The sequence below is a fragment of the Bombina bombina genome, chromosome 7 (assembly GCF_027579735.1).
Source record: "Bombina bombina isolate aBomBom1 chromosome 7, aBomBom1.pri, whole genome shotgun sequence".
NCBI classification, from domain to species: Eukaryota; Metazoa; Chordata; class Amphibia; order Anura; family Bombinatoridae; genus Bombina; species Bombina bombina.
The window spans coordinates 127,295,412-127,321,167 of NC_069505.1; the positions used below are offsets into that span (position 1 = coordinate 127,295,412).

The 25,756-nt window shown below is 40.1% G+C and overlaps 1 protein-coding gene across 1 annotated transcript in view; it reads left to right on the top strand.

Moving 5' to 3' along the window:
- The window catches only part of MAPK8IP1 (mitogen-activated protein kinase 8 interacting protein 1), a 204,275-nt gene that overhangs the window by 109,191 nt on the left and 69,328 nt on the right, over nt 1-25,756 (top strand). The window contains exons 3-5 of the mRNA XM_053720289.1: nt 14,648-14,872; nt 22,999-23,080; nt 24,861-25,670. Coding sequence (XP_053576264.1) covers nt 14,648-14,872; nt 22,999-23,080; nt 24,861-25,670 — 1,117 coding nt within the window. The remainder of the gene's footprint in view (nt 1-14,647; nt 14,873-22,998; nt 23,081-24,860; nt 25,671-25,756) is intronic.

Consider the following 25,756-nt stretch of genomic DNA (forward strand, 5'->3'; position numbering starts at 1 on the left):
ATTTAATATCTACCTAGTTAAAATAATTACCCAATTACCTGTAAAATAAATCCTAACCTAAGTTACAAATACACCTACACTATCAATAAATTAAATAAACTACAAACATCTATCTAAAAATACAATAAAATTAACTAAACTAAATTACAAAAAAAACCCCACTAAATTACAAAAAATAAAAAAAGATTACAAGATTTTTAAGCTAATTACACCTATTCTAAGCCCCCTAATAAAATAATAAACCCCCAAAATAAAAAAAATTCCCTGCCCTATTCTAAATTAAACAAATTTCAAAGCTCTTTACCTTACCAGCCCTTAAAAGGGCCTTTAGTGGGGCATGCCCCAAAGAATTCAGCTCTTTTGCATACAAATACAATACCCCCCCCCATTACAACCCACCACCCACATACCCCTATTCTAAAACCACCCAAACCCCCCTTAAAAAAGCCTAACACTACCCCCCTGAAGATCTCCCTACCTTGTCTTCACCACACCGGGCCGAACTCCTGATCCGATCATAGGGCTATTAGATTAGGTGTAATTAATTTAAATATTTGATCATTTCTTTTTTTATTTTGTGTAATTTAGTGGGGGGGTGGTTTGCAACTTAGTTGTTTTTTATTGTTTGTAACTTATTTGTTATTTATTGTAGATTTAAATAACTTGAGTAGGGTTAGGGTTTTAAATATGTAATATAGTTAATTTAATTGTTCATTTAATGTAATTTTAGTATAATAGTTTTAATATAGTTTAATGTAATTGCAGTATAATAGTTAGGGTAAGTTAATTAGTAGTTTAATATAGTTTAATTCAATTCTAAAGGTAAGTTTAAATGTATTATAAGATAGTGATAAAGTAATATTTAATGTAAAGTTAGTGGGTTGTTAGGTTTAGGGGTTAATATCTGAATTTAGTTTATGGCGATGTGGGGGACTGGCAGTTTAGGGGTTAATAGGTTTATTAAGTGGTAGTGATGTGGGAGGCCAGGGGTTTAGGGGTTAATACATTTATTTAGTTAAGGCAGGGTCCGGGAGCGGCGGAATAGGGGTTAATAACTTTATTAAAGTTGCGGCGGGGTCCGGGAGTGGCGGGATAGGGGTTAATAACTTTATGTAGGTTGCGGTGGGGTCCGGGAGCGGTGGTATAGGGGTTAATTACTTTATTAAGGTGCGGCTGGGTCCAGGAGCGGCGGAATAGGGGTTAATAACTTTATTTAGCTGCTGTGGGACCCGGGAGTGGCGGAATAGGGGTTAATAACTTCATTTAGGTTGCGGCGGGGTCCGGGAGTGGCGGGATAGGGGTTAATAACATTATATAGGTGTTTAGACTCGGGGCTTATGTTAGGGTGTTAGGTGTAAACGTAACTTTTATTCTTCCATAGAATTCAATGGGATATCTGGCAACAGCGAACATTAGCTTTCACTGCTTTCAGACTCCCATTGATTACTATAGCATCCGTGGCTTCCAGGGTGGCGGATTGAAAACCAGGTATGCTGGGCCGGAATAGCGGTGAACGTACCTGTTAGCAGTTTGATAATTTGCAAAAGTAGTCAGCATCGATCTGTGTCGGATTGAGACCGGCGGATCGTATGTTACGTCACAAATTTCAACTTTTGCCGGTCTGTAGGCTTTGATAAATAAGGTGAATCAGGCTCGCCACAGTTACACTGTGGAATTCCAGCGTATTTGCGGTTGACGGCTTGATAAATAGGCCTCTTTATGTCCCTTTAAGGCACAGTAATCCGTTCAGAGCAAATTTTGTTTGCACCCGAGCGCACCCATATACTTTCAACTTGAAATATGCACGCTAGATTGCACGGTTGCGATATTAACGCTAACAATGGCACACTACTTGTAATTTAACCCTATGTGTTTAACCCATTTGCACATAGTTAAATTCAAGCACAGTGAGATTTGTCCAGTTTGCAGCCTGAAACAGTTTTTACATTGTAATGGCTGACCATTTTGATAGGAATGGCTGAATTGGAATCTTTTCCTTACGTCATTCTAGACCTTGAACCTAGTCAGTTCATTACAATGAAATATTTACTATACATTTTGTTTTTCAGAGTTGCAGTGAAAGTGCTTTATTTTCATTTTGAGGCAATTCATTGTGGCCTAGTTATAGCATTAGGATCTATACCAAGGACTTTTGCACTTCTCTTGCAGATATCAGTTAATAGATTTCTTTCACCCATCTTTTCAATAATTAGGTCTATGGAGAGGGCACTACAGGAAAGAATTAGGTCTATGGAGAGGGCACTACAGGAAAGAATTAGGTCTATGGAGAGGGCACTACAGGAAAGAATTAGGTCTATGGAGAGGGCACTACAGGAAAGAATTAGGTCTATGGAGAGGGCACTACAGGAAAGAATTAGGTCTATGGAGAGGGCACTACAGGAAAGAATTAGGTCTATGGAGAGGGCACTAGACTACAGATGTTTACGATTATTCAGAGATCTCGAAGCAGGGCATAGTGAGAGGAGGGGCAGTTTTCTCTGGACACCAATCTAGGGGTCGATCCGATAAAAATCGTCGCCCGCAAAAGCCGGCGACGCCAATATTTGCGCGGGTTTGGTATCACATATACGGCGTAACCTAGAAGTTACGCGCGTATATTTCTGCCGTCGCCCGTAGTTTTTTGGGCTATAGGCAGGTATACCAAACCAGCGCAGTTTGGTATCCAATATGCAGCGTAAGGACTTACGTGGCGAAAATGGAGAAAACTTACTCCATTTTCACCTCGCCACAAAAAGCAGCCGTAAGAAGCCTTACGCTGACTATTGGAGCCCCGTAACTCCCTAAACTGGCTGCTAAAATAAACCTAACACCTAACGCATGCGCAATGTCTATCTCCCTGTCAACCGCGATCTTCTAAAATAAACCTAACACCTAACGCATGCGCAATGTCTATCTCCCTGTCAACCGCGATCTTCTAAAATAAACCTAACACCTAACGCATGCGCAATGTCTATCTACCTTTCAACCGCGATCCCCCCCCCCCCGAAATCCCTAATAAAGTTATTAACCCCTAAACCGCCGCTCCCGGACCCCGCCGCCATCTACATAAACTAACCCCCTACTGTGAGCCCCTAAAACCGCCGCCATCTACCTTATCTATCCCCTAATTAGAACACCTTACACCGCTGTCATCTACCTTATCTATCCCCTAATCTGACCCCTTACACCGCCGCCACCTATATAAAAATTATTAACCCCTAATCTAATCCCCCTATACCGCCGCCAGCTATATTAATATTATTAACCCCTAATGTAAGCCACTTACACCGCCGCCATCTCTATTAAAATGATTAACCCCTTATTTAATCTACCTACCCCGCCGCCAGCTATATTATCTATATTAACCCTAAGTATATTATAGTTAATATAGGTATTACATTATATATATTAACTATATTAACCCTAATTATATTAGGGTTAATATAGTTAATATAGTTACTATAGTATTTATATTAACTATATTAACTCTTTCTAACCCTAACACCCCTAACTAAATTTATATTAAATTAATCTAATTCATTTATAAACTAAAATATTCCTATTTAAATCTAAATACTTACCTATAAAATAAACCCTAAGATAGCTACAATATAATTAATAATTACATTGTAGCTATGTTAGGGTTAATATTTATTTTACAGGTAAATTGTTAATTATTTTAACTAGGTATAATAGCTATTAAATAGTTATTAACTATTTAATATCTACCTAGTTAAAATAATTACCCAATTACCTGTAAAATAAATCCTAACCTAAGTTACAAATACACCTACACTATCAATAAATTAAATAAACTACAAACATCTATCTAAAAATACAATAAAATTAACTAAACTAAATTACAAAAAAAACCCCACTAAATTACAAAAAATAAAAAAAGATTACAAGATTTTTAAGCTAATTACACCTATTCTAAGCCCCCTAATAAAATAATAAACCCCCAAAATAAAAAAAATTCCCTGCCCTATTCTAAATTAAACAAATTTCAAAGCTCTTTACCTTACCAGCCCTTAAAAGGGCCTTTAGTGGGGCATGCCCCAAAGAATTCAGCTCTTTTGCATACAAATACAATACCCCCCCCCATTACAACCCACCACCCACATACCCCTATTCTAAAACCACCCAAACCCCCCTTAAAAAAGCCTAACACTACCCCCCTGAAGATCTCCCTACCTTGTCTTCACCACACCGGGCCGAACTCCTGATCCGATCCGGGCGATGTCTTCCTCCAAGCGGCAAAGAAGAATTCTTCCTCCGGCGATGTCTTCCTCCAAGCGGCAAAGAAGAATTCTTCCTCCGGCAACGTCTTCCTCCAAGCGGCAGCAAAGTCTTCATTCTTCCGGCGGCATCTTCAATCTTCTTTCTTCGCTCCGCCGCCGCGGAGCATCCATCCCGGCCGACTACTGAACTACGAATGATGTACCTTTAAATGACGTCATCCAAGATGGCGTCCGCCGAATTCGGATTGGCTGATAGGATTCTATCAGCCAATCGGAATTAAGTTAGAAAAATCTGATTGGCTGATTGAATCAGCCAATCAGATTCAAGTTCAATCCGATTGGCTGATCCAATCAGCCAATCAGATTGAGCTCGCATTCTATTGGCTGATCGGAACAGCCAATAGAATGCGAGCTCAATCTGATTGGCTGATTGGATCAGCCAATCGGATTGAACTTGAATCTGATTGGCTGATTCAATCAGCCAATCAGATTTTTCTAACTTAATTCCGATTGGCTGATAGGATTCTATCAGCCAATCGGAATTCGGCGGACGCCATCTTGGATGACGTCATTTAAAGGTACATCATTCGTAGTTCAGTAGTCGGCCGGGATGGATGCTCCGCGGCGGCGGAGCGAAGAAAGAAGATTGAAGATGCCGCCGGAAGAATGAAGACTTTGCTGCCGCTTGGAGGAAGACGTCGCCGGAGGAAGAATTCTTCTTTGCCGCTTGGAGGAAGACATCGCCGGAGGAAGTGTGGTGAAGACAAGGTAGGGAGATCTTCAGGGGGGTAGTGTTAGGCTTTTTTAAGGGGGGTTTGGGTGGTTTTAGAATAGGGGTATGTGGGTGGTGGGTTGTAATGGGGGGGGGTTATTGTATTTGTATGCAAATAGCTGAATTCTTTGGGGCATGCCCCACAAAAGGCCCTTTTAAGGGCTGGTAAGGTAAAGAGCTTTGAAATTTGTTTAATTTAGAATAGGGCAGGGAATTTTTTTTATTTTGGGGTTTATTATTTTATTAGGGGGCTTAGAATAGGTGTAATTAGCTTAAAAATCTTGTAATCTTTTTTTATTTTTTGTAATTTAGTGTTTGTTTGTTTTTGTAATTTAGTTTAGTTTATTTAATTGTATTTTTAGATAGATGTTTGTAGTTTATTTAATTTATTGATAGTGTAGGTGTATTTGTAACTTAGGTTAGGATTTATTTTACAGGTAATTGGGTAATTATTTTAACTAGGTAGATATTAAATAGTTAATAACTATTTAATAGCTATTATACCTAGTTAAAATAATTAACAATTTACCTGTAAAATAAATATTAACCCTAACATAGCTACAATGTAATTATTAATTATATTGTAGCTATCTTAGGGTTTATTTTATAGGTAAGTATTTAGATTTAAATAGGAATATTTTAGTTTATAAATGAATTAGATTAATTTAATATAAATTTAGTTAGGGGTGTTAGGGTTAGATAGAGTTAATATAGTTAATATAAATACTATAGTAACTATATTAACTATATTAACCCTAATATAATTAGGGTTAATATAGTTAATATATATAATGTAATACCTATATTAACTATAATATACTTAGGGTTAATATAGATAATATAGCTGGCGGCGGGGTAGGTAGATTAAATTAGGGGTTAATCATTTTAATAGAGATGGCGGCGGTGTAAGGGGCTTACATTAGGGGTTAATAATTTTAATATAGATGGCGGCGGTGTTAGGGGCTCACTTTAGGGGGTTATAGATATAATATAGCTGGCGGCGGGGTACGGGAGCGGCGGTTTAGGGGTTAATAGCTTTTTTATTGTTAGGCTAGTGAGGGGGGATAGCGGATAGAGGGTTAGACGTGTCGGGCTATGTTAGGGAGGCGTGTTAGACAGTGCGGGTGTTTTAGACTTTAGTCAGGTTTTATAGGCGCCGGCAGTTTCTAACGTGCCGCAAGTCACTGGCGACACCAGAAATTTGTACTTGCGCAGATTTCTGGACATCGCTGGTTTGTCAGACTTACGGCACGTTAGCATCTGACGGCGACTTATATAGGATAGCTCGAGTTGCGAGCTGAAACTGCGGGCGACGCCGGTTCCCTCGCTTGCGCCGCAAACTGCGATCTATATCGGATCGCGCCCCTAATGGCGGTGCCAACACTCAGCAGTTTGCAGTAGACATTTACTAGATCTGAGATACTGAGGGGCCGATTTATCAAGGGCCGAATGGCCCCTAATTTCCCTGATGCCCCTGTTTCCACTCTGAGCGGATCATGTCGGACAGACATTTGATAAATCGGCCCCTGAGTGTGACCAAACTAGGGCCTAAATATACCATGCGCCAGGGCACCTTAAAAACTGGTACTTATGCCTGGAAATGTGAGCCCTGATGATACCCCTAAAACTAATACCACCATAGTGTCCTTAAACTGATGTCCTAGGTTTTATATTTTGTAAGTTGCTTGCAATGCTGTTTAAATGGTTCCTATAAGTACAATTCACAGTAGCATTGGCACAACTCCTGGGAACTATAGTTGTTAGCACCAAGCACTACTCTGCTGCTAAGAAGGCTGTGGGTAAGTGCTGAGATAAGTGCTGCTACTGACCAGCAGTATATAACAATCAGGTAATAGCCAACAGGATGCAATATACAGATATTAACCAGCAGGATGCATTATCCAGTTAATGGTAAATGATTTGCAATACAACAAGTATCATATAAACCTTCATCTGGACAAACTTTTGCATTGTCTGTTCCGTTAGTCATTGGGATTTTTCATTATCCTCCCAAAGAGGCCACAGCTTGGCTATATGCCTTCTAAAGCTGACAGTAATGAGAGGGGTTGTATAAGGCAATGGGAGGCGTTCCAAATATTTCTGGGAAATGTCTGCTTGCTTCAATTGACACAAAGCTGTATATCCTACATTTCTCCAACATTGGTGTGTCCGGTCCACGGCGTCATCCTTACTTGTGGGAATATCTTTTCCCCAACAGGAAATGGCAAAGAGTCCCAGCAAAGCTGGCCATATAGTCCCTCCTAGGCTCCGCCCACCCCAGTCATTCTCTTTGCCGTTGCACAGGCAACATCTCCACGGAGATGGTTAAGAGTATGTGGTGTTTAGTTGTAGTTTTTTATTCTACTATCAAGAGTTTGTTATTTTAAAATAGTGCTGGTATGTACTATTTACTCTGAAACAGAAAAAGATGAAGAATTCTGTTTGTGAGAGGAAGATGATTTTAGCAGACAGTAGCTAAAATCCTTTGCTGTTTCCACATAGGACTGTTGAGATGAAGTAACTTCAGTTGGGGGAAACAGTTAGCAGACTTTTCTGCTTAAGGTATGACTAGCCATATTTCTAACAAGACTGTGTAATGCTGGAAGGCTGTAATTTCCCCTCATGGAGACCGGTAAGCCATTTTCTTAGTCTCAAGCAGAATAAAGGGCTTAATATGGGCTATAAAACTGGTAGACACTTTTCTGGGCAAAATCGATTGCTTTATTTGGGCATTTTATACATGTTTATGCTGGTTTTTCACATTTATAAACTTGGGGAACGTTTTTTAACGTCAGGCACTATGTTAGACACCTTTTCCAGTCAGGAAGGGCCTTCCCAGTTGTAGGCTGAGCCTCATTTTTGCGCCATTACCGCGCAGTTGTTTTTGAGAGCAAGACATGCAGATGCATGTGTGAGGACCTGAAAATAGTTGGAAAAGTTCCTAGAAGGCGTCTTTTGGTATCTTATTCCCCTCTGGGCTTGGTAGAGTCGCAGCAAAGGCTGTAGCTGGGACTGTAGAGGGGTTAAAACTGTAACCGGCTCCGGTTTCGTTATTTTAAGGGTTAAAGCTCTGAAAATTGGCGTGCAATACTTTTAATGCTTTAAGACACTGTGGTGAAATTTTGGTAAATTTTGAACAATTCCTTCATATTTTTCCACATATTTAAGAAATTATTTCCTATGGTCGACCCCAGAAAGGACTTATGGCAGACAGTCCCTAAGGTCGAGGGGGCAGTTTCTACTCTAAACAAGCGCACTACTATTCCTATCGAGGATAATTGTGCTTTCAAAGATCCTATGGATAAAAAATTGGAGGGTTTGCTTAAAAAGATTTTTATACAGCAAGGTTACCTTCTTCAACCCATTTCGTTCATTGTTCCTGTCACTACAGCAGCGTGGTTCTGGTTCGAGGAACTAGAAAAGTCGCTCAGTAGAGAGACTCCATATGAGGAGGTTATGGACAGAGTTCACGCACTTAAGTTGGCTAACTCCTTTATTTTAGATGCCGCTTTGCAAATAGCTAGATTAGCGGCGAAAAATTCAGGGTTTGCAATTGTGGCGCGCAGATCGATTTGGCTAAAGTCTTGGTCAGCGGATGTATCATCCAAGACAAAATTGCTTAATATCCCCTTCAAGGGTAAAACTCTCTTTGGGCCAGAATTGAAAGAGATTATCTCAGACATCACTGGGGGAAAGGGCCACGCCCTCCCACAAGATAGGCCTTTCAAAGCCAAGAATAAGTCTAATTTTCGTTCCTTTCGTAATTTCAGGAACGGACCGGGCTCTAATTCTGCATCCTCTAAGCAAGAGGGTAATACCTCACAGACCAAACCAGCCTGGAAACCGATGCAAGGCTGGAACAAGGGTAAGCAGGCCGAGAAGCCTGCCGCTGCTAACAAAACAGCATGAAGGAGTAGCCCTCGATCCGGGACCGGATCTAGTGGGGGGCAGACTCTCTCTCTTTGCTCAGGCTTGGGCAAGAGATGTTCAGGATCCCTGGACGCTAGAAATAGTTTCTCAGGGTTATCTTCTGGAATTCAAGGAACTACCCCCAAGGGGAAGGTTCCACATGTCTCACTTATCCTCAAACCAAATAAAGAGACAGGCATTCTTACATTGTGTAGAAGACCTGTTAAAGATGGGGGTGATACACCCAGTTCCAACGGCGGAACAAGGAATGGGATTTTACTCAAATCTGTTTGTAGTTCCCAAAAAAGAGGGAACTTTCAGACCAATCCTGGATTTAAAGATCCTAAACAAATTTCTCAGAGTACCATCGTTCAAGATGGAAACCATTCGAACGATTCTACCCACAATTCAGGAAGGTCAATTTATGACTACCGTGGATCTAAAGGATGCGTATCTACATATCCCTATCCACAAAGAACATCATCAGTTCCTAAGGTTCGCCTTTCTGGACAAACATTACCAGTTTGTGGCACTCCCATTCGGGTTAGCCACTGCTCCAAGGATTTTCACAAAGGTACTCGGATCCCTTCTAGTGGTTCTAAGACCAAGGGGCATTGCAGTAGTACCGTACTTGGACGACATTCTAGTACAAGCGTCGTCTCTTTCAAAGGCAAAGGCTCACTCAGACATCGTTCTGGCCTTTCTCAGATCTCACGGATGGAAGGTGAACATAGAAAAAAGTTCCCTGTCTCCGTCGACAAGAGTTCCCTTCTTGGGAACAATAATAGATTCCTTAGAAATGAGGATTTTCTTGACAGAAGTAAGAAAGTCAAAACTTCTAAACGCTTGTCAAGTTCTTCATTCTATTCCTCGTCCTTCCGTAGCTCAGTGCATGGAAGTAGTAGGTTTGATGGTTGCGGCAATGGACATAGTTCCTTTTGCGCGAATTCATCTAAGACCATTACAACTGTGCATGCTGAAACAGTGGAATGGGGACTATACAGACTTGTCTCCAGTGATTCAAGTAGATCAGAAGACCAGAGACTCACTCCGTTGGTGGTTAACCCAGGATCACCTATCCCAGGGAATGAGCTTCCGCAGTCCAGAGTGGGTCATCGTCACGACCGACGCCAGCCTAGTGGGCTGGGGCGCGGTCTGGGAATCCCTGAAAGCTCAGGGACTGTGGTCTCGGGAAGAGTCTCTTCTCCCGATAAACATTCTGGAACTAAGAGCGATATTCAATGCTCTCAGGGCTTGGCCTCAGCTAGCAAAGGCCAGATTCATAAGATTCCAGTCAGACAACATGACGACTGTTGCGTATCTCAATCATCAAGGAGTTCCCTGGCGATGAAAGAAGTGACCAAAATAATACAATGGGCGGAGAATCACTCCTGCCACCTATCTGCGATCCACATTCCAGGTGTGGAAAACTGGGAAGCGGATTATTTGAGTCGTCAGACATTCCATCCGGGGGAGTGGGATCTTTGCCCAGTTGACGCAACTATGGGGCATTCCAGATATGGATCTGATAGCGTCTCGTCAGAACTTCAAAGTTCCTTGCTACGGGTCCAGATCCAGGGATCCCAAGGCGACTCTAGTGGATGCACTAGTAGCGCCTTGGACCTTCAACCTAGCTTATGTGTTTCCACCGTTTCCTCTCATTCCCAGGCTGGTAGCCAGGATCAAACAGGAGAGGGCCTCGGTGATCTTGATAGCTCCTGCGTGGCCACGCAGGACTTGGTATGCAGACCTGGTGAATATGTCATCGGTTCCACCATGGAAGCTACCTTTGAGACAGGACCTTCTTGTTCAGGGTCCATTCGAACATCCAAATCTGGTCTCCCTCCAGCTGACGGCTTGGAGATTGAACGCTTGATTCTATCAAAGCGTGGGTTTTCAGATTCAGTGATAGATACTCTGGTTCAAGCCAGAAAAACGGTAACTAGAAAGATTTACCATAAAATATGGAAAAGATATATCTGCTGGTGTGAATCCATGGGATTCCCATGGAATAAGATAAAGATTCCTAGGATTCTTTCCTTTCTACAAGAAGGTTTGGATAAAGGATTATCTGTGAGTTCTCTAAAGGGACAGATTTCTGCTTTATCTGTCCTACTACACAAACGACTGGCAGTTGTGCCAGATGTTCAAGCATTTGTTCAGGCTCTGGTTAGGATCAAGCCTGTTTACAGACCATTGACTCCTCCCTGGAGTTTAAATCTAGTTCTTTCAGTTCTTCAAGGGGTTCCGTTTGAACTTTTACATTCCATAGATATTAAGTTGTTATCTTGGAAAGTTTTGTTTTTGGTTGCTATTTCTTCTGCTAGAAGAGTTTCTGAGTTATCTGCTCTACAGTGTACTCCACCCTATCTGGTGTTCCATTCAGATAAGGTTGTTCTGCGTACTAAGCCTGGTTTTCTACCAAAGGTTGTTTCCAACAAAAATATTAATCAGGAGATAGTTGTACCTTCTTTGTGTCCGAATCCAGTTTCAAAGAAGGAACGTTTGCTACACAATTTAGATGTAGTCCGTGCTCTAAAGTTCTACTTAGAAGCTACAAAAGAGTTCAGACAAACTTCTTCTCTGTTTGTCGTCTATTCTGGTAAAAGGAGAGGTCAAAAAGCAACTTCTACCTCTCTTTCCTTTTGGCTTAAAAGCATCATCCGATTGGCTTATGAGACTGTCGGACGGCAGCCTCCTGAAAGAATCACAGCTCACTCCACTAGGGCTGTAGCTTCCACATGGGCCTTCAAGAACGAGGCTTCTGTTGATCAGATATGTAAGGCAGCGACTTGGTCTTCACTGCACACTTTTGCCAAATTTTACAAATTTGATACTTTTGCTTCTTCGGAGGCTATTTTTGGGAGAAAGGTTTTGCAAGCCGTGGTGCCTTCCATTTAGGTGACCTGATTTGCTCCCTCCCTTCATCCGTGTCCTAAAGCTTTGGTATTGGTTCCCACAAGTAAGGATGACGCCGTGGACCGGACACACCAATGTTGGAGAAAACAGAATTTATGCTTACCTGATAAATTACTTTCTCCAACGGTGTGTCCGGTCCACGGCCCGCCCTGGTTTTTTAATCAGGTCTGATGAATTATTTTCTTTAACTACAGTCACCACGACACCCTATGGTTTCTCCAATTTTTTCCTCCTGTCCGTCGGTCAAATGACTGGGGTGGGCGGAGCCTAGGAGGGACTATATGGCCAGCTTTGCTGGGACTCTTTGCCATTTCCTGTTGGGGAAGAGATATTCCCACAAGTAAGGATGACGCCGTGGACCGGACACACCGTTGGAGAAAGTAATTTATCAGGTAAGCATAAATTCTGTTATCTATCAGACATTTCATATAATATCACTCCATGTCTGAAAAAATTTGATTTTTTTAGGCAAATATCAATGTTACCTTCTTATCTTATCTATCAATAAATAAACAAATATTTCACACAACTACCTGACAGTAAATCCCATGTTTATACATTTTAGTTTAGAAGATACACTAAGTGCACGTTTACAGTTTGTTTGTTTTTTGTGAGATTGTATAAATACTTTTTTTGTAATCAAACAAACTGGCACTATGTAGCGGCAAAACCCCCCATTATAAAATAGATAAATTTGGCTCAAATAACATTTACAAGATTGTCTTGGCTTATTACATTTTTGGATGTCTGTTCTTCTATCTGTATTATTGTTGCTTAAGGAATATGATGGTATGTATGTTGCTTATTGTAGGCCATCTATTTTCTCTCTCTCTCTCTCTCTCTTTCTCTCTCTCTCTCTCTCTCTCTCTCGTTCTCTCTGTGTGTGCCTCTCTCTGTTCTCTCTCTCTATCTCTCTCGTTCTCTCTGTGTGTGTCTATCTCTCTTCTCTCTCTTCTATCTCTCTCTCGTTCTCTCTGTGTGTGCCTCTCTCTGTTCTCTCTCTCTCTATCTCTCTATCTCTCTCTCTCTATCTCTCTCTCTCTCTCTCTATCTATCTCTCACTCGTTCTCTCTGTGAATGTGTCTCTCTCTCTCCTCTCCTCTCTCTCTCTCTCTCTCTCTCTCTGTGTCTCTCTCACTTTCTCTCTCTTTTCTCTGTGTCTCTCTCTCTCACAAAATATCACACTGGGTTTAAGCATCAATTACTAGTCAGGGGTAAAAAGTCACTAGTTTATAGACGAAAAGTGTTAATCCATATAATGTTAAATTATACAGTATGTGAGTTTGCATCTGTATCCCCTACAGTTTGACATTTTGGTTTCTTTAGAATCAAACAAAATGGATAAAAAGAAACCAATTATAAAAAAGTATTTCAGTAGGGTGAGCTTCTTTCCCTCTCTCCTTGTGTTTTCTCTTTTTCCCTCTGTCTCTGTCTCTCTCTCTCTCTATCTCTCTATCTATCTCTATCTCTCGTTATAAAAAAGTATTTCAGTAGGGTGTATGTGAGCTTCTTTCCCTCTCTCCTTGTGTTTTCTCTTTCTCCCTCTGTCTCTGTCTCTCTCTCTCTCTCTCTCTCTATCTATCTATCTATCTCTATCTCTCGTTATAAAAAAGTATTTCAGTAGGGTGTATGTGAGCTTCTTTCCCTCTCTCCTTGTGTTTTCTCTTTCTCCCTCTGTCTCTGTCTCTCTCTCTCTCTCTCTATCTATCTATCTATCTCTATCTCTCGTTATAAAAAAGTATTTCAGTAGGGTGTATGTGAGCTTCTTTCCCTCTCTCCTTGTGTTTTCTCTTTCTCCCTCTGTCTCTGTCTCTCTCTCTCTCTCTCTATCTATCTATCTATCTCTATCTCTCGTTATAAAAAAGTATTTCAGTAGGGTGTATGTGAGCTTCTTTCCCTCTCTCCTTGTGTTTTCTCTTTCTCCCTCTGTCTCTGTCTCTCTCTCTCTCTCTCTATCTATCTATCTATCTCTATCTCTCGTTATAAAAAAGTATTTCAGTAGGGTGTATGTGAGCTTCTTTCCCTCTCTCCTTGTGTTTTCTCTTTCTCCCTCTGTCTCTCTCTCTCTCTATCTATCTCTCTATCTATCTCTATCTCTCGTTATAAAAAAGTATTTCAGTAGGGTGTATGTGAGCTTCTTTCCCTCTCTCCTTGTGTTTTCTCTTTCTCCCTCTGTCTCTCTCTCTCTCTATCTATCTCTCTATCTATCTCTATCTCTCGTTATAAAAAAGTATTTCAGTAGGGTGTATGTGAGCTACTTTCCCTCTCTCCTTGTGTTTTCTCTTTCTCCCTCTGTCTCTGTCTCTCTCTCTCTCTATCTCTCTCTATCTCTCGTTATAAAAAAGTATTTCAGTAGGGTGTATGTGAGCTTCTTTCCCTCTCTCCTTGTGTTTTCTCTTTCTCCCTCTGTCTCTCTCTCTCTCTCTCTCTCTCTCTCTCTCTCTCTCTCTCTATCTCTCGTTATAAAAAAGTATTTCAGTAGGGTGTATGTGAGCTTCTTTCCCTCTCTCCTTGTGTTTTCTCTTTCTCCCTCTGTCTCAATTCACTTTCCCTGAAATTTTTCTCTTTTCTGTCTCCTCATGTTGCTCTTTTTTGCAGCTAATTATCATTCCTATTGAGTATGACATGCCTCGCTCAGCTGTGTCTGTGACATTGTGACTCATGCAGTTACTGTTTCAGTAGTGCTTGTTTTTTTGTGCTCAGAGTTGCATTGTGTAGTGACACTGAGCTTCTAAGTCATGCACATGATGTCACTCTGTCCCTCTCCCTCCCCCCAGTCCCATGACTCTGTCTCCTGATCCCCCAGAGCCGACTGCGTGCCGAGCCTGTTCCGGCCCCGGGATTGGGGGCAGCTGCCAGCCGGATCCAGGCAGAGATGCTACAGCTGGACCTGATTGATGCTGTTCAGATCACTGAAGACGAGTCTGTGGCACCTGCTGACCCTCGACCACTGCTTCCTCAATCCATGGACACCTACAGACCTAAGAGACCCACCACCCTGAACTTGTTCCCACAAGCGCCTCGCACACAGGTAACAATCACATATTGTGCACAATAAACTGCTTGACCCACACCACATATCTACAAAATATCCCACACATGTATATAAAACACTACTTAGCAACATGCACAATATATACACAGAACATGCCACATATCTACAAAATATCCCACACATGTATATAAAACACTATTTAGCAACATGCACAATATATACACAGAACATGCCACATATCTACAAAATATCCCACACGTATATAAAACACTACTTAGCAACATGCACAATATATACACAGAACATGCCACATATCTACAAAATATCCCACACGTATATAAAACACTACTTAGCAACATGCACAATATATACACAGAACATGCCACATATCTACAAAATATCCCACACATGTATATAAAACACTACTTAGCAACATGCACAATATATACACAGAACATGCCACATATCTACAAAATATCCCACACATGTATTTAAAACACTACTTAGCAACATGCACAATATATACACAGAACATGCCACATATCTACAAAATATCCCACACATGTATATAAAACACTACTTAGCAACATGCACAATATATACACAGAACATGCCACATATCTACAAAATATCCCACACATGTATATAAAACACTACTTAGCAACATGCACAATATATACACAGAACATGCCACATATGCAAGAATCTGCTAACTTAACCACAGAGCACTTGATTACTACTAACTGCTTAAAATCATTTGGAGTCTTTTGATAAGTTTTAATATATACTGTACTGTTTATATTGACCTGGGTCATGACTTTTATTGCTGCTGAAGAACATTTAAGGTTTTTTTAATGCTGTAATAAATTTCATGTTTTTTTAAGTTACATTATATGTGGGATATAGAAGGATAGGTTTAAAACCCAGTGGTCTAGACTAACTAATCAAAGTGAGTGTGATTTGGCGCACCTTTATACCGTGATTGCAACTTTTACTTATATCCATTTAAAAGGGTTTTTTTGGATAAATGTTATTGGTGATACAGATTGATAGCCTACGTCCTGTTACATACTTCTGATCATTGTATATAAACGACATACAGGCAACACTATACTGACTTTTATAAAGCCTGCACTCACACTATAATGTACAAAACACTACTGATGAATGCATAGCATGTACTATACACATGTATGTAACATATTAATCAGTAACATGCAGGATACATACACATAGTATGTACTATACACATGTATGTAAAATACTAATCAGTAACATGCAGGATACATACACATAGTATGTACTATACACATTTATGTAACATACTAATCAGCAGGACACATACACATAGTATGTACTATACACATTTATGTAACATACTAATCAGCAGGATACATACACATAGTATGTACATTACACATTTATGTAACATAGTAATCAGTAACATGCAGGATACATACACATAGTATGTACTATACACATGCATGTAACATACTAATCAATAACATGCAGGATACATACACATATTATGCACTATACACATGCATGTAACATACTAATCAGTAACATGCAGGATACATACACATAGTATGCACTATACACATGCATGTAACATACTAATCAGTAACATGCAGGATACATACACATAGTATGTACTATACACATGTATGTAACATACTAATCAGTAACATGCAGGATACATACACATAGTATGCACTATACACATGCATGTAACATACTAATCAGTAACATGCAGGATACATACACATAGTATGTACTATACACATGTATGTAACATACTAATCAGTAACATGCAGGATACATACACATAGTATGCACTATACACATGCATGTAACATACTAATCAGTAACATGCAGGATACATACACATAGTATGCACTATACACATGCATGTAACATACTAATCAGTAACATGCAGGATACATACACATAGTATGTACTATACACATGTATGTAAAATACTAATCAGTAACATGCAGGATACATACACATAGTATGTATAGAACACAAACAGCCAATCCCCATTGTTTCAGTTTAACAATAAATATGTGTAAACATTAGTATTTTACATAAGTGCTGTGAGAACAATCTAATGTTTATACGTGTTCTTCTTGCACAGGGTCAGTCAGGGAAATATAAGACCACAATGAATATTATTCCTTTTATTGTATTGATACTCTGTCTCTAGCAATGACACAGCATAACTGGATACATTGTGACAGGCGCTCTGCGCAACCTGTAATCTCTGCTAAAAATGATTAATCTAGTAAGAGATTAGCTGTTTTTCTGCCCTTATCCCATTAGTAATCAGCCTATGGCACTCAGTAACCTCTTCCTGCACTGTCTGTGGTGTAAATCCTATCACTGTCCCAGCTTTTTATAGCTACTGCCTCTCTTCTCTCCTCTCAATCGCTTCCCTCTCCTCTCTAACGCTGCCCCCTCCTCTCTAATGCTGCCCCCTCCTCTCTAACGCTGCCCCCTCTCTAACGCTGACCTCTCTGCCCTCTCTATCGCTGCCCCCTCTCTCCTCTCTATCGCTGACTCCTCTCTATCTCTCTCCTCTCTATCGCTGTCCCCTCTCTCCTCTCTCTCGCTGCCTCCTCTCTCTCGCTGCCCCCTCTCTCTCGCTGCCCCCTCTCTCCTCTCTGTCTCTCTCCTCTCTATCACCTCTCTCCTCTATAGCTGACTCCTCTCTATCGCTGCCCCCTCTCTCCTCTCTGTCTCTCTCCTCTCTATCACCTTTCTCCTCTATAACTGACTCCTCTCTATCGCTGCCCCCTCTCTCCTCTCTGTCTATCTCCTCTCAATTGCTGTCCCCTCTCTCCTCTCTCTCGCTGCCCCCTCTCTTCTCTATATCGCTTACCCCTCTCTCCTCTCTATCGCTGACTCCTCTCTCCTCTCTATCGCTGACTCCTCTCTCCTCTCTATCGCTGACTCCTCTCTATAGCTGACCCCTCTCTCCACTCTATCGCTGACTCCTCACTATAGCTGACCCCTCTCTCCTCTCTATCGCTGACCCCTCTCTATAGCTGACCCCTCTCTCCTCTCTATCGCTGACTCCTCTCTATAGCTGACCCCTCTCTCCACTCTATCGCTGACCCCTCTCTATAGCTGACCCCTCTCTCCTCTCTATCGCTGACTCCTCTCTATAGCTGACCCCTCTCTCCTCTCTATCGCTGCCCCCTTTCTCCTTTCTATCGCTGCCCCCTCTCTCCTCACTCTTGCTGCCCCCTCTCTTCTCTCTATCGCTGACCCCTCTCTCCTCTCTATCTCTGACCCCATTCTCCTTTCTATCACTGCTCCCTCTCTCCTCTCTATCTTTGACCCCTCTCTCCTCTCTATAGCTGACCCCTCTCTCCTCTCTATCGCTGACCCCTCTCTTCTCTCTATCGCTGACCCCTCTCTCCTCTCTATCTCTGAGCCCACTCTCCTCTCTATCGCTGCCCCCTTTCTATCGCTGCCCCCTCTCTCCTCACTCTTGCTGCCTCCTCTCTATCTCTGACCCCACTCTCCTTTCTATCGCTGCCCCCTCTCTCCTTTCTATCACTGCTCCCTCTCTCCTCTCTATCTTTGAACCCTCTCTCCTCTCTATCTCTCTCCTCTGTATTACTGAACCCTCTTCTTCTCTCTATCGCTGACCCTCTCTCCTCTCTATCTCTCTCCTCTGTATTACTGAACCCTCTCTCCTCTCTATCGCTGACCCTTTCTCCTCTCTATCGCTGACCCCTCTCTCCTCTCTATCACTGACCCCGTCCTCTCTCTATCACTGACCTCTCTATTCCTGTCTCCTCTCTATCGCAGACCCCTCTATATCACTGACCCCTCTCCCTTATAAGACTGACCTCTGTCCCCTCTCTATCAGCACTCTTTATATTCTATAATACCCTGTCCCTGCTTTCTTTTCTTCTTATCATTGTCCCTTTTTGTTTTTTTTCCTCTCAGTTTATTTTACATTCATTCATTATTTATTTATTTATACTATCACATTCTCTTTCCCTCTCTCTTCCCAATAGTCTTCTCTTCACTTGTTTTCCTTCTCACTCCCTCCACTGCGTTAGCAGCACAGTAGTTGTCATGGTGACATCATCCTGGGAATGACTGCGCTGTCTCTGCTCAATCATGAGTGCTGCCTGTGCTTGACACTATCCCTTTGGTCCCACACTGTATTCTGTAGCTATAGGCTGGCAACAGAGTCATTTCAAGTAACTTTTACCAACTAAAGGGGACTTTGTGTGTGTATGGGAATAAGCCTTTTGAGGCCTATTGCTTTTTACCTTTAAAGGGACACAAACATATATATTTGTTGCAAAAAAATAGGACATTTAAAAAAAATAATTCTTTATTAAAATGAATGTTGCCATACTGAGAAAAAAGGCTAAGCTATTGAGGTCTGTTCTCTATGCAAGCTTAGCCTATTTTATAGGGTTGCATTAAAAAAAACTGCAAGGTTAAAGTGAGGGGATGTGGGATGTTAGAAAAAAAAATGACACTGAAAAGTACCTTTACATTGCGGTCCATGGGGGCTGTGTTATCACTGTAAACATACATGTATATGCTTATATACCTATATAGTGTATTTATGTGTTAATATGTGTATATATAACATATAAACACATACATATATATATGTTCTGCCCTACGCTGCATGACTTACCCCTTGCGCTAGGTTCTTAGCCGTGTCTCGCGGCATGAGAACGAGGCTCCCATTGGAGACTATGGAAGCACACTCTTGTGAGCTCAAGGCTTCCAGGCAATGTGAGCACAAAGTCGAGTTCGCATTGCGCCTAACTTGTAATACCAGCGCACATTTGGGTGCGCTGGTATTACCTAGTGGAGCGCAAATATTGTGCTTGTGAAAGCGCAGTTTTGAGGCATGTTATTACAATAAGAAAATACTCTAATGCATTAAAGTATTGCATGCTTTATTATTGCTTGCATATAACTGTATTTAACTTCTTCAAAAGGCTTTAAACACTCGGGTCGATTACAATCCTTTATATCTTTTTTGTTTTAATGTTTTTCCACAGAAAATGACCATTAATATCTATAGGAACTTTTGTAGAGAAATAATTAGATGTTTTTCTAAAAAATTGTGATAACCACACTAGCCTGCTATTGCCGATTTATGCAATTTATATCCTAGAATCAGTAACCTCCCTGACACCCATAGAGCCAACCTTACATGATGTCATTAGCCACATTTCCTCCAACCCTCTTTGCGTTATTACCCTCACCCCCAAATTCCAACAAAATTAAAGGACCCCTACACAGTCCCTTTTATCACAGACCTATCCCTTTACACCTAAATTAAATAGCCTGTCCAAAAAGATCCCTTAAATGTATTTCCTTACATAAATCCTTGTTAATAGGAGCTCTAGTTTGATCACTCCCTAAGTAATTGTGATTTGATTGTGATCCTGTTGAAGATATGGAACCCCAGAATTGAGATATAGCACTTATTCATTTGAATAGATTTGCTGGTATATCGTAATTCAAGATACACCTATGTCTAATGACAAAAGAAAATTGTAGATATTTTAATTATTCAATGTTCTGTATATATTTGCAAACTCAGTCAACAGTAAGGGACACCTGGCCAGTCTCAGTAAGAATGAAGACTAAAGTCAAAATGAAAGTTTCATGATTTACTTAAAGCATACAATTTAAAAAAAAACTTTCCAATATACTACCATCATCAGAACGTGCACATTTGTTAAATATTCACACTTTCTGACCCCAGCTCCTACTGAGCATGTTAAAAAATGCACAATATATGTGTGTGTATATATATATATATATATGCATTTTGTGATTGGCTAACAGCTGTCACATGATACAGGAGAGGAGGAAAAATTGTATTAACTTTGAAATTTGCCAGAAAATATTCTACTTCTCAGTTCAAATTCAAAAAAAGTGTTATTGCATTGTCTTTTTAATGTGTATCTGTCAATTGTTCAGGTCTACTGTAATTAGTGGTCCTTTAAAAAAAGAAACAAGAGCAGTATGCGTTCATCAGCATGCTCTTGTGTGAAATTGGATCTGCTGAACTTTAATCCTGAGCTTTATACAGAGAGTGCGCTACATTAAGGTGAACAACGTGATTGTGTGGGCTATAGTTAGACAGCAACTCCATGACACGTTAAAAAAAGAGTGCTGGAAAGGCTATAAGGAATATATCCTAGGACTTTTGGCTGCCCAAAAATGTAAGTTAAAATCTTCAGATAATACACAATTATTTAAGAAATATTTTACTGTTGACTCTGGTTGGGTATAGACTGTAGTGGATTTAGAGTTGGCAAGGCATCGTTTTATTATTAAACCCAGACAGTATGGTGCCTTGAGCAGGCCCTTCCCAGGAGGGTAAAAAGGATTATGAAATAACTGTATCATACAAGATGGAAAAGTAGTTGGGGCAAAGCAAGTGGATCTTAAGTAAACCACAGGTGAGGGGGAGATACATGGGTTAGATGTTAATAATATTATTGGTTAGTTGTAGAAGTCATCGTTTATATTCTGTCAACCTGTAGCCAAACATCAACCACATGGAACCAAATACGTTTAGAATATTTGGAGTGAAATAAGTGTCTGACTTCATGAGTAGATACATATTAATGAAAAGGCTCCCGCGGAAACAGGGCGATTAGGGGCCATTCGGCCCTTGTTAAATTGGCCCCTTAGATGTGGAACTTAGATAAGAGATATGATAAAGAAGACTCATGGAACAATGGTCCCATTAATGGGTTTAGTTAAAGGGACAGTCAACACTAAAATTGTTATAGTTAAAAAAGATAGATGACACTTTTACTACCCATTCCTCAGCTTTGCACAACCAACATTGTTATATTAATATACTTTATAATCTATAAACCTCTAAATTTCTGCCTGTTTCTAAGCCACTAAAGACAGCCTCTTATCACATGCTTTTTTTTATTTGCTTTTTACAACAGGAGACTGCTAGTTCACATGGGCCATATAGATAACATTGTGCTCACGCCCATGGGTTGTGGCAGACACTGCACTAATTGGATAAAATGTAAGTCAATAGATAATAAATAAAAAGTCATGTGATCAGGGGGCTGTCAGAAAAAAATTAAGATACAAAGTAATCAGAGGTAAAAAGTGTATTAATATAACCATGTTGGTTATGCAAAACTGGGGAATGGGTAATAAAGGGATTATCTATCTTTTAAAACAATAACAATTCTGGTGTAGACTGTCCCTTTGATTCATTTATTTATTTTTTACAAGAATTGTTCTGTTTATTTCTTATACTTTCTCCAGGACTTATATACTCGTCCTAGTCTGTGATTCGGCATGCTCTGTTTTTGAGGTCTTCCAAAAGTTTATATCTTTGGACTGAGCTCTTTTGAAGAATGTCTCCTTCAGATCTCACCTACTGCTAGATTAGCCAATCAAGAGCCTGTCCAAGTCAATATCTTCCTTTTAAAATCAATTTTCTTGATCTCAAATGGAGCATTACCCAGGAGAGGGCCTTTGTTGTTTGACCTTTGTGTATATTTCTTCCCAATCATCTGATTTTTGGCCTATGTCACACTCTAACCTTGTTATGCTGTTAGGAATAGGATATCAGCCACTGTGAATGGATAAGTAGCTAATAGTTCTGTTGTTTGGAATAATCTTTCCATGTCTCTTTTTTCTAAACATTTTTTTTAATATTGTTACTATTGCCTCTTAAATTATTGCAGAGATTAAGCTGCAAACATTGCTGGTGTCTGATACTAAATGATAATATAATATAAAATATATTCACAGTTACACATATTGTTGCAAATACGGAATTTCCAATGTGTAGTGGATTTTTTTGTGTGACAAATTTCAAATTTATTTCTTTTCCCTGACCCTGTATCATGTGACAGCAATCATCCAATAACACATGTGTATATATTGTGAATTCTTGCACATGTTCAGTTATAGCTGGTGTCTCGGAAAGTGTCCATATAAAAAGATTGTATCGATTTTGATAATGGAAGCAAATAAGAAACGTTTTGTAAAATGTCATGCTCTATCTCAATCATTAAAGTTTAATTTTGAATTTAGTATTACATCATGATGGTGTTGCCGGAAGATAAAAATGACTGAGAGAACTGTAACTTGATGGTTTTAATTCTGCTCCTTTGCAGGACACACTGAATAATAACTCTCTGGGGAAGAAATACAGCTGGCAAGAGAGAGTATCTCAGTCTTCATCACCATTAAAGACAGGTGAGTGTGAGCATATACTCCCCAGACTGAGCTCTTCCTTCTATAATACGCTTGTCAGATGGTTTCAGATCTTCAGAATGGGATAACAACCCTAAATAGTTTTGGTGTAGATCTGGCATCATTAATTAAAAGATTATTCATATTTTCATGTCGGGATTAGCGCAAATGAGAATATGCGATCGGGTTTGCAAGAGAGTAGGGTGTTAGAGTTTTTCCCCTACTTTTTTCATCCTTTAACATTTATGGGAGAATACATGAATGCGCACGCAATATTCTAAGTTCAGCTTTTTGCGCTTGTTGGGTTAGAACGAATGCAAAAACAGTTTACTTTCAACTTATATTATGAGCGCAACCCGACAAGTAAAAAAAATTACTTCTAGTGCAAATAGCTCTCAAGCGGAAGCGTTAATTTGCGCTTCACTCATAATCTTACCCATTGTGTTTTAAAAGGAGTAGTGTCCTGTGATTTATTTTTCTCCGCTTTTGTGTTCCCAGTGATCCATTTTACGTGCTGGAGTTTATTAAATTGTTTACAAATCGCTCCTTTACCTTTTTTTAGTTTGTCATTTGAAATAACTAGTTTTGCGCATTTTATAAAGTACTGGTTATAGAAAACCTATGTAAACGAGAGGGTTTGTAGGAAATCATGACCCATACTGGGTGGTGGGACAGAGAGGTACTAAAATGGGGATTTTCCATTGTTCTATCTATGTATTGGTATATGAGTATACAATGAGAGATAACATAAGGAGGCCTTTGTGTACATACAGAGAGATAAGATGAGGTCTGTTCTCCTTTCAAGCTTAGCTTATTTGAGTGGGTTGTGGTGTCAATTAGCAGAACCTGTTATTGCATATACAAACATAAACCTAAACAATAAATTCCCCATACATGTTATGCTCTGCAGCTGGTATAAGAACTTGTTGGAAACACTGCCTTCAAGGACATTGAAAACTGTAAGAAATATAGGAAAATGAATGTGCTAGAATTTTACTATTATTGTAGTATAGACTGCAGTTAATTATAATGAGGTAACACAACATAAAGGGCAGAATTCTTAAATTCAAACCCATTATAATTCAATTCTAATGCTGCTTATTATTTTTATTATAAGTTATTTGTAGTTATTTATGAGATGCATTTCTGCCACAAGATCACCATTTTTCCCTGCATGAAAACCGTTTGAGACCCCTACCCCAATCACTAAGAAATAACTTTTACAGACTTGTTTGTTTGTTTAGTGTCTTGAACCTCTGAAAACATATTTTGCAATTCTTGGCTTTTTTCAATATTAAATTCCTGCACATGCTCATTTGCCATATTAATAAGCCAGATAGTTTTTTTATTTTAATATAGAGTTAAAAAATAATGTTCTAATCACACTATGAAGCTTGCACACAAATTAAATACCATCAGCTAACTGTTGATTTATGATGGCAATTAAGTGGTTGGGAGCTAAAACGCATTAATTATTAATCAAAATAATGTGAAATTATTAATTGCACATATGTCGTGAATTACAATTATAGGTAAAGTGGAACAACTGTGTTATTTGTACTATACATTAATCATAAATACTGAATTAATTATCTCCCACATTTTTTTTTTTAAGATGTAGCATAAAGACCTGACGTTCTGGACATGGTGACATAATAAAATATCTACACAGTGACGTAGTGTAATATTTATTCTTATAAAAATTGACATCAGAGACACTTGAGCTGTGAAAAAAACATACTTGGTGACACATTAATGTCATGTGTTCTGCATCTGTCCACAGGTGAGACGACTCCATCTAATGAACATGTATGTCTAAGTGATGAGGGTAACCCTCCTGCAGTGACTCAGGACCGTGGGACCTCTACTGACACCCCCTGCAGACGTCATAATTCTACCCAGAGCATCACTGATTCTTCTGGTAGACCTAACAGGTCTCGTCTGGATCCTCAGAGAGATCGTATTCGCTACCAGATGGATGTCAGGCTGGAGCCCACAGAGGAGATATTTTTAACTCCTGTTCAAAGGAGTTCAGATCCTCCTGAGCCAGAAAGACCCTTTGTTTCACAAGCTGGACCATGCCGCATGTCCATTAGCTCAGATGCTGATATTACTGGTCGATCACACAGTGAGGTTAGGCAGCAACTGTCCATCAGCGAGGAAGAGGATGAAGAAGGGGAGGATGGGGTGGGATACCTGGGTTGTCATGGAAGAGTGAGTGGTCCACGTGCCCCACAGAGGTCATCAGTCAGCTCAGACACCAGTGGTTTATCCTATGACTCAGTAAAATACACATTAGTGGTGGATGAGAATGTGCAGCTCCAGTTGGTCAGTCTTCGACAGTGCTATGCAGGATACAGTGATGATAGTGACAGTGGTACTGTGTATGACAACTGTGTCTCCTCACCCTATGAGTCTGCCATTGGGGAGGATTATGAAGAGGAGGAAGAGGAGCATGTGGGCACCTCTGGAAGAGAGGAGGGTCGAGTACGACGGTCCATGTGTCTCTCCGAGGCATCCTCCCCAGATGGTGAAATTTCCTACTCCAAAAAATTTCTAAATGTCTTCATGAATGGACGTTCACGCTGCACTAGTGAGTGATAAATTTGGGGGGGGGGGGGGGGGGCTAATATATATATATATATATATGTGTGTGTGTGTGTCTGTGTGAATATATAT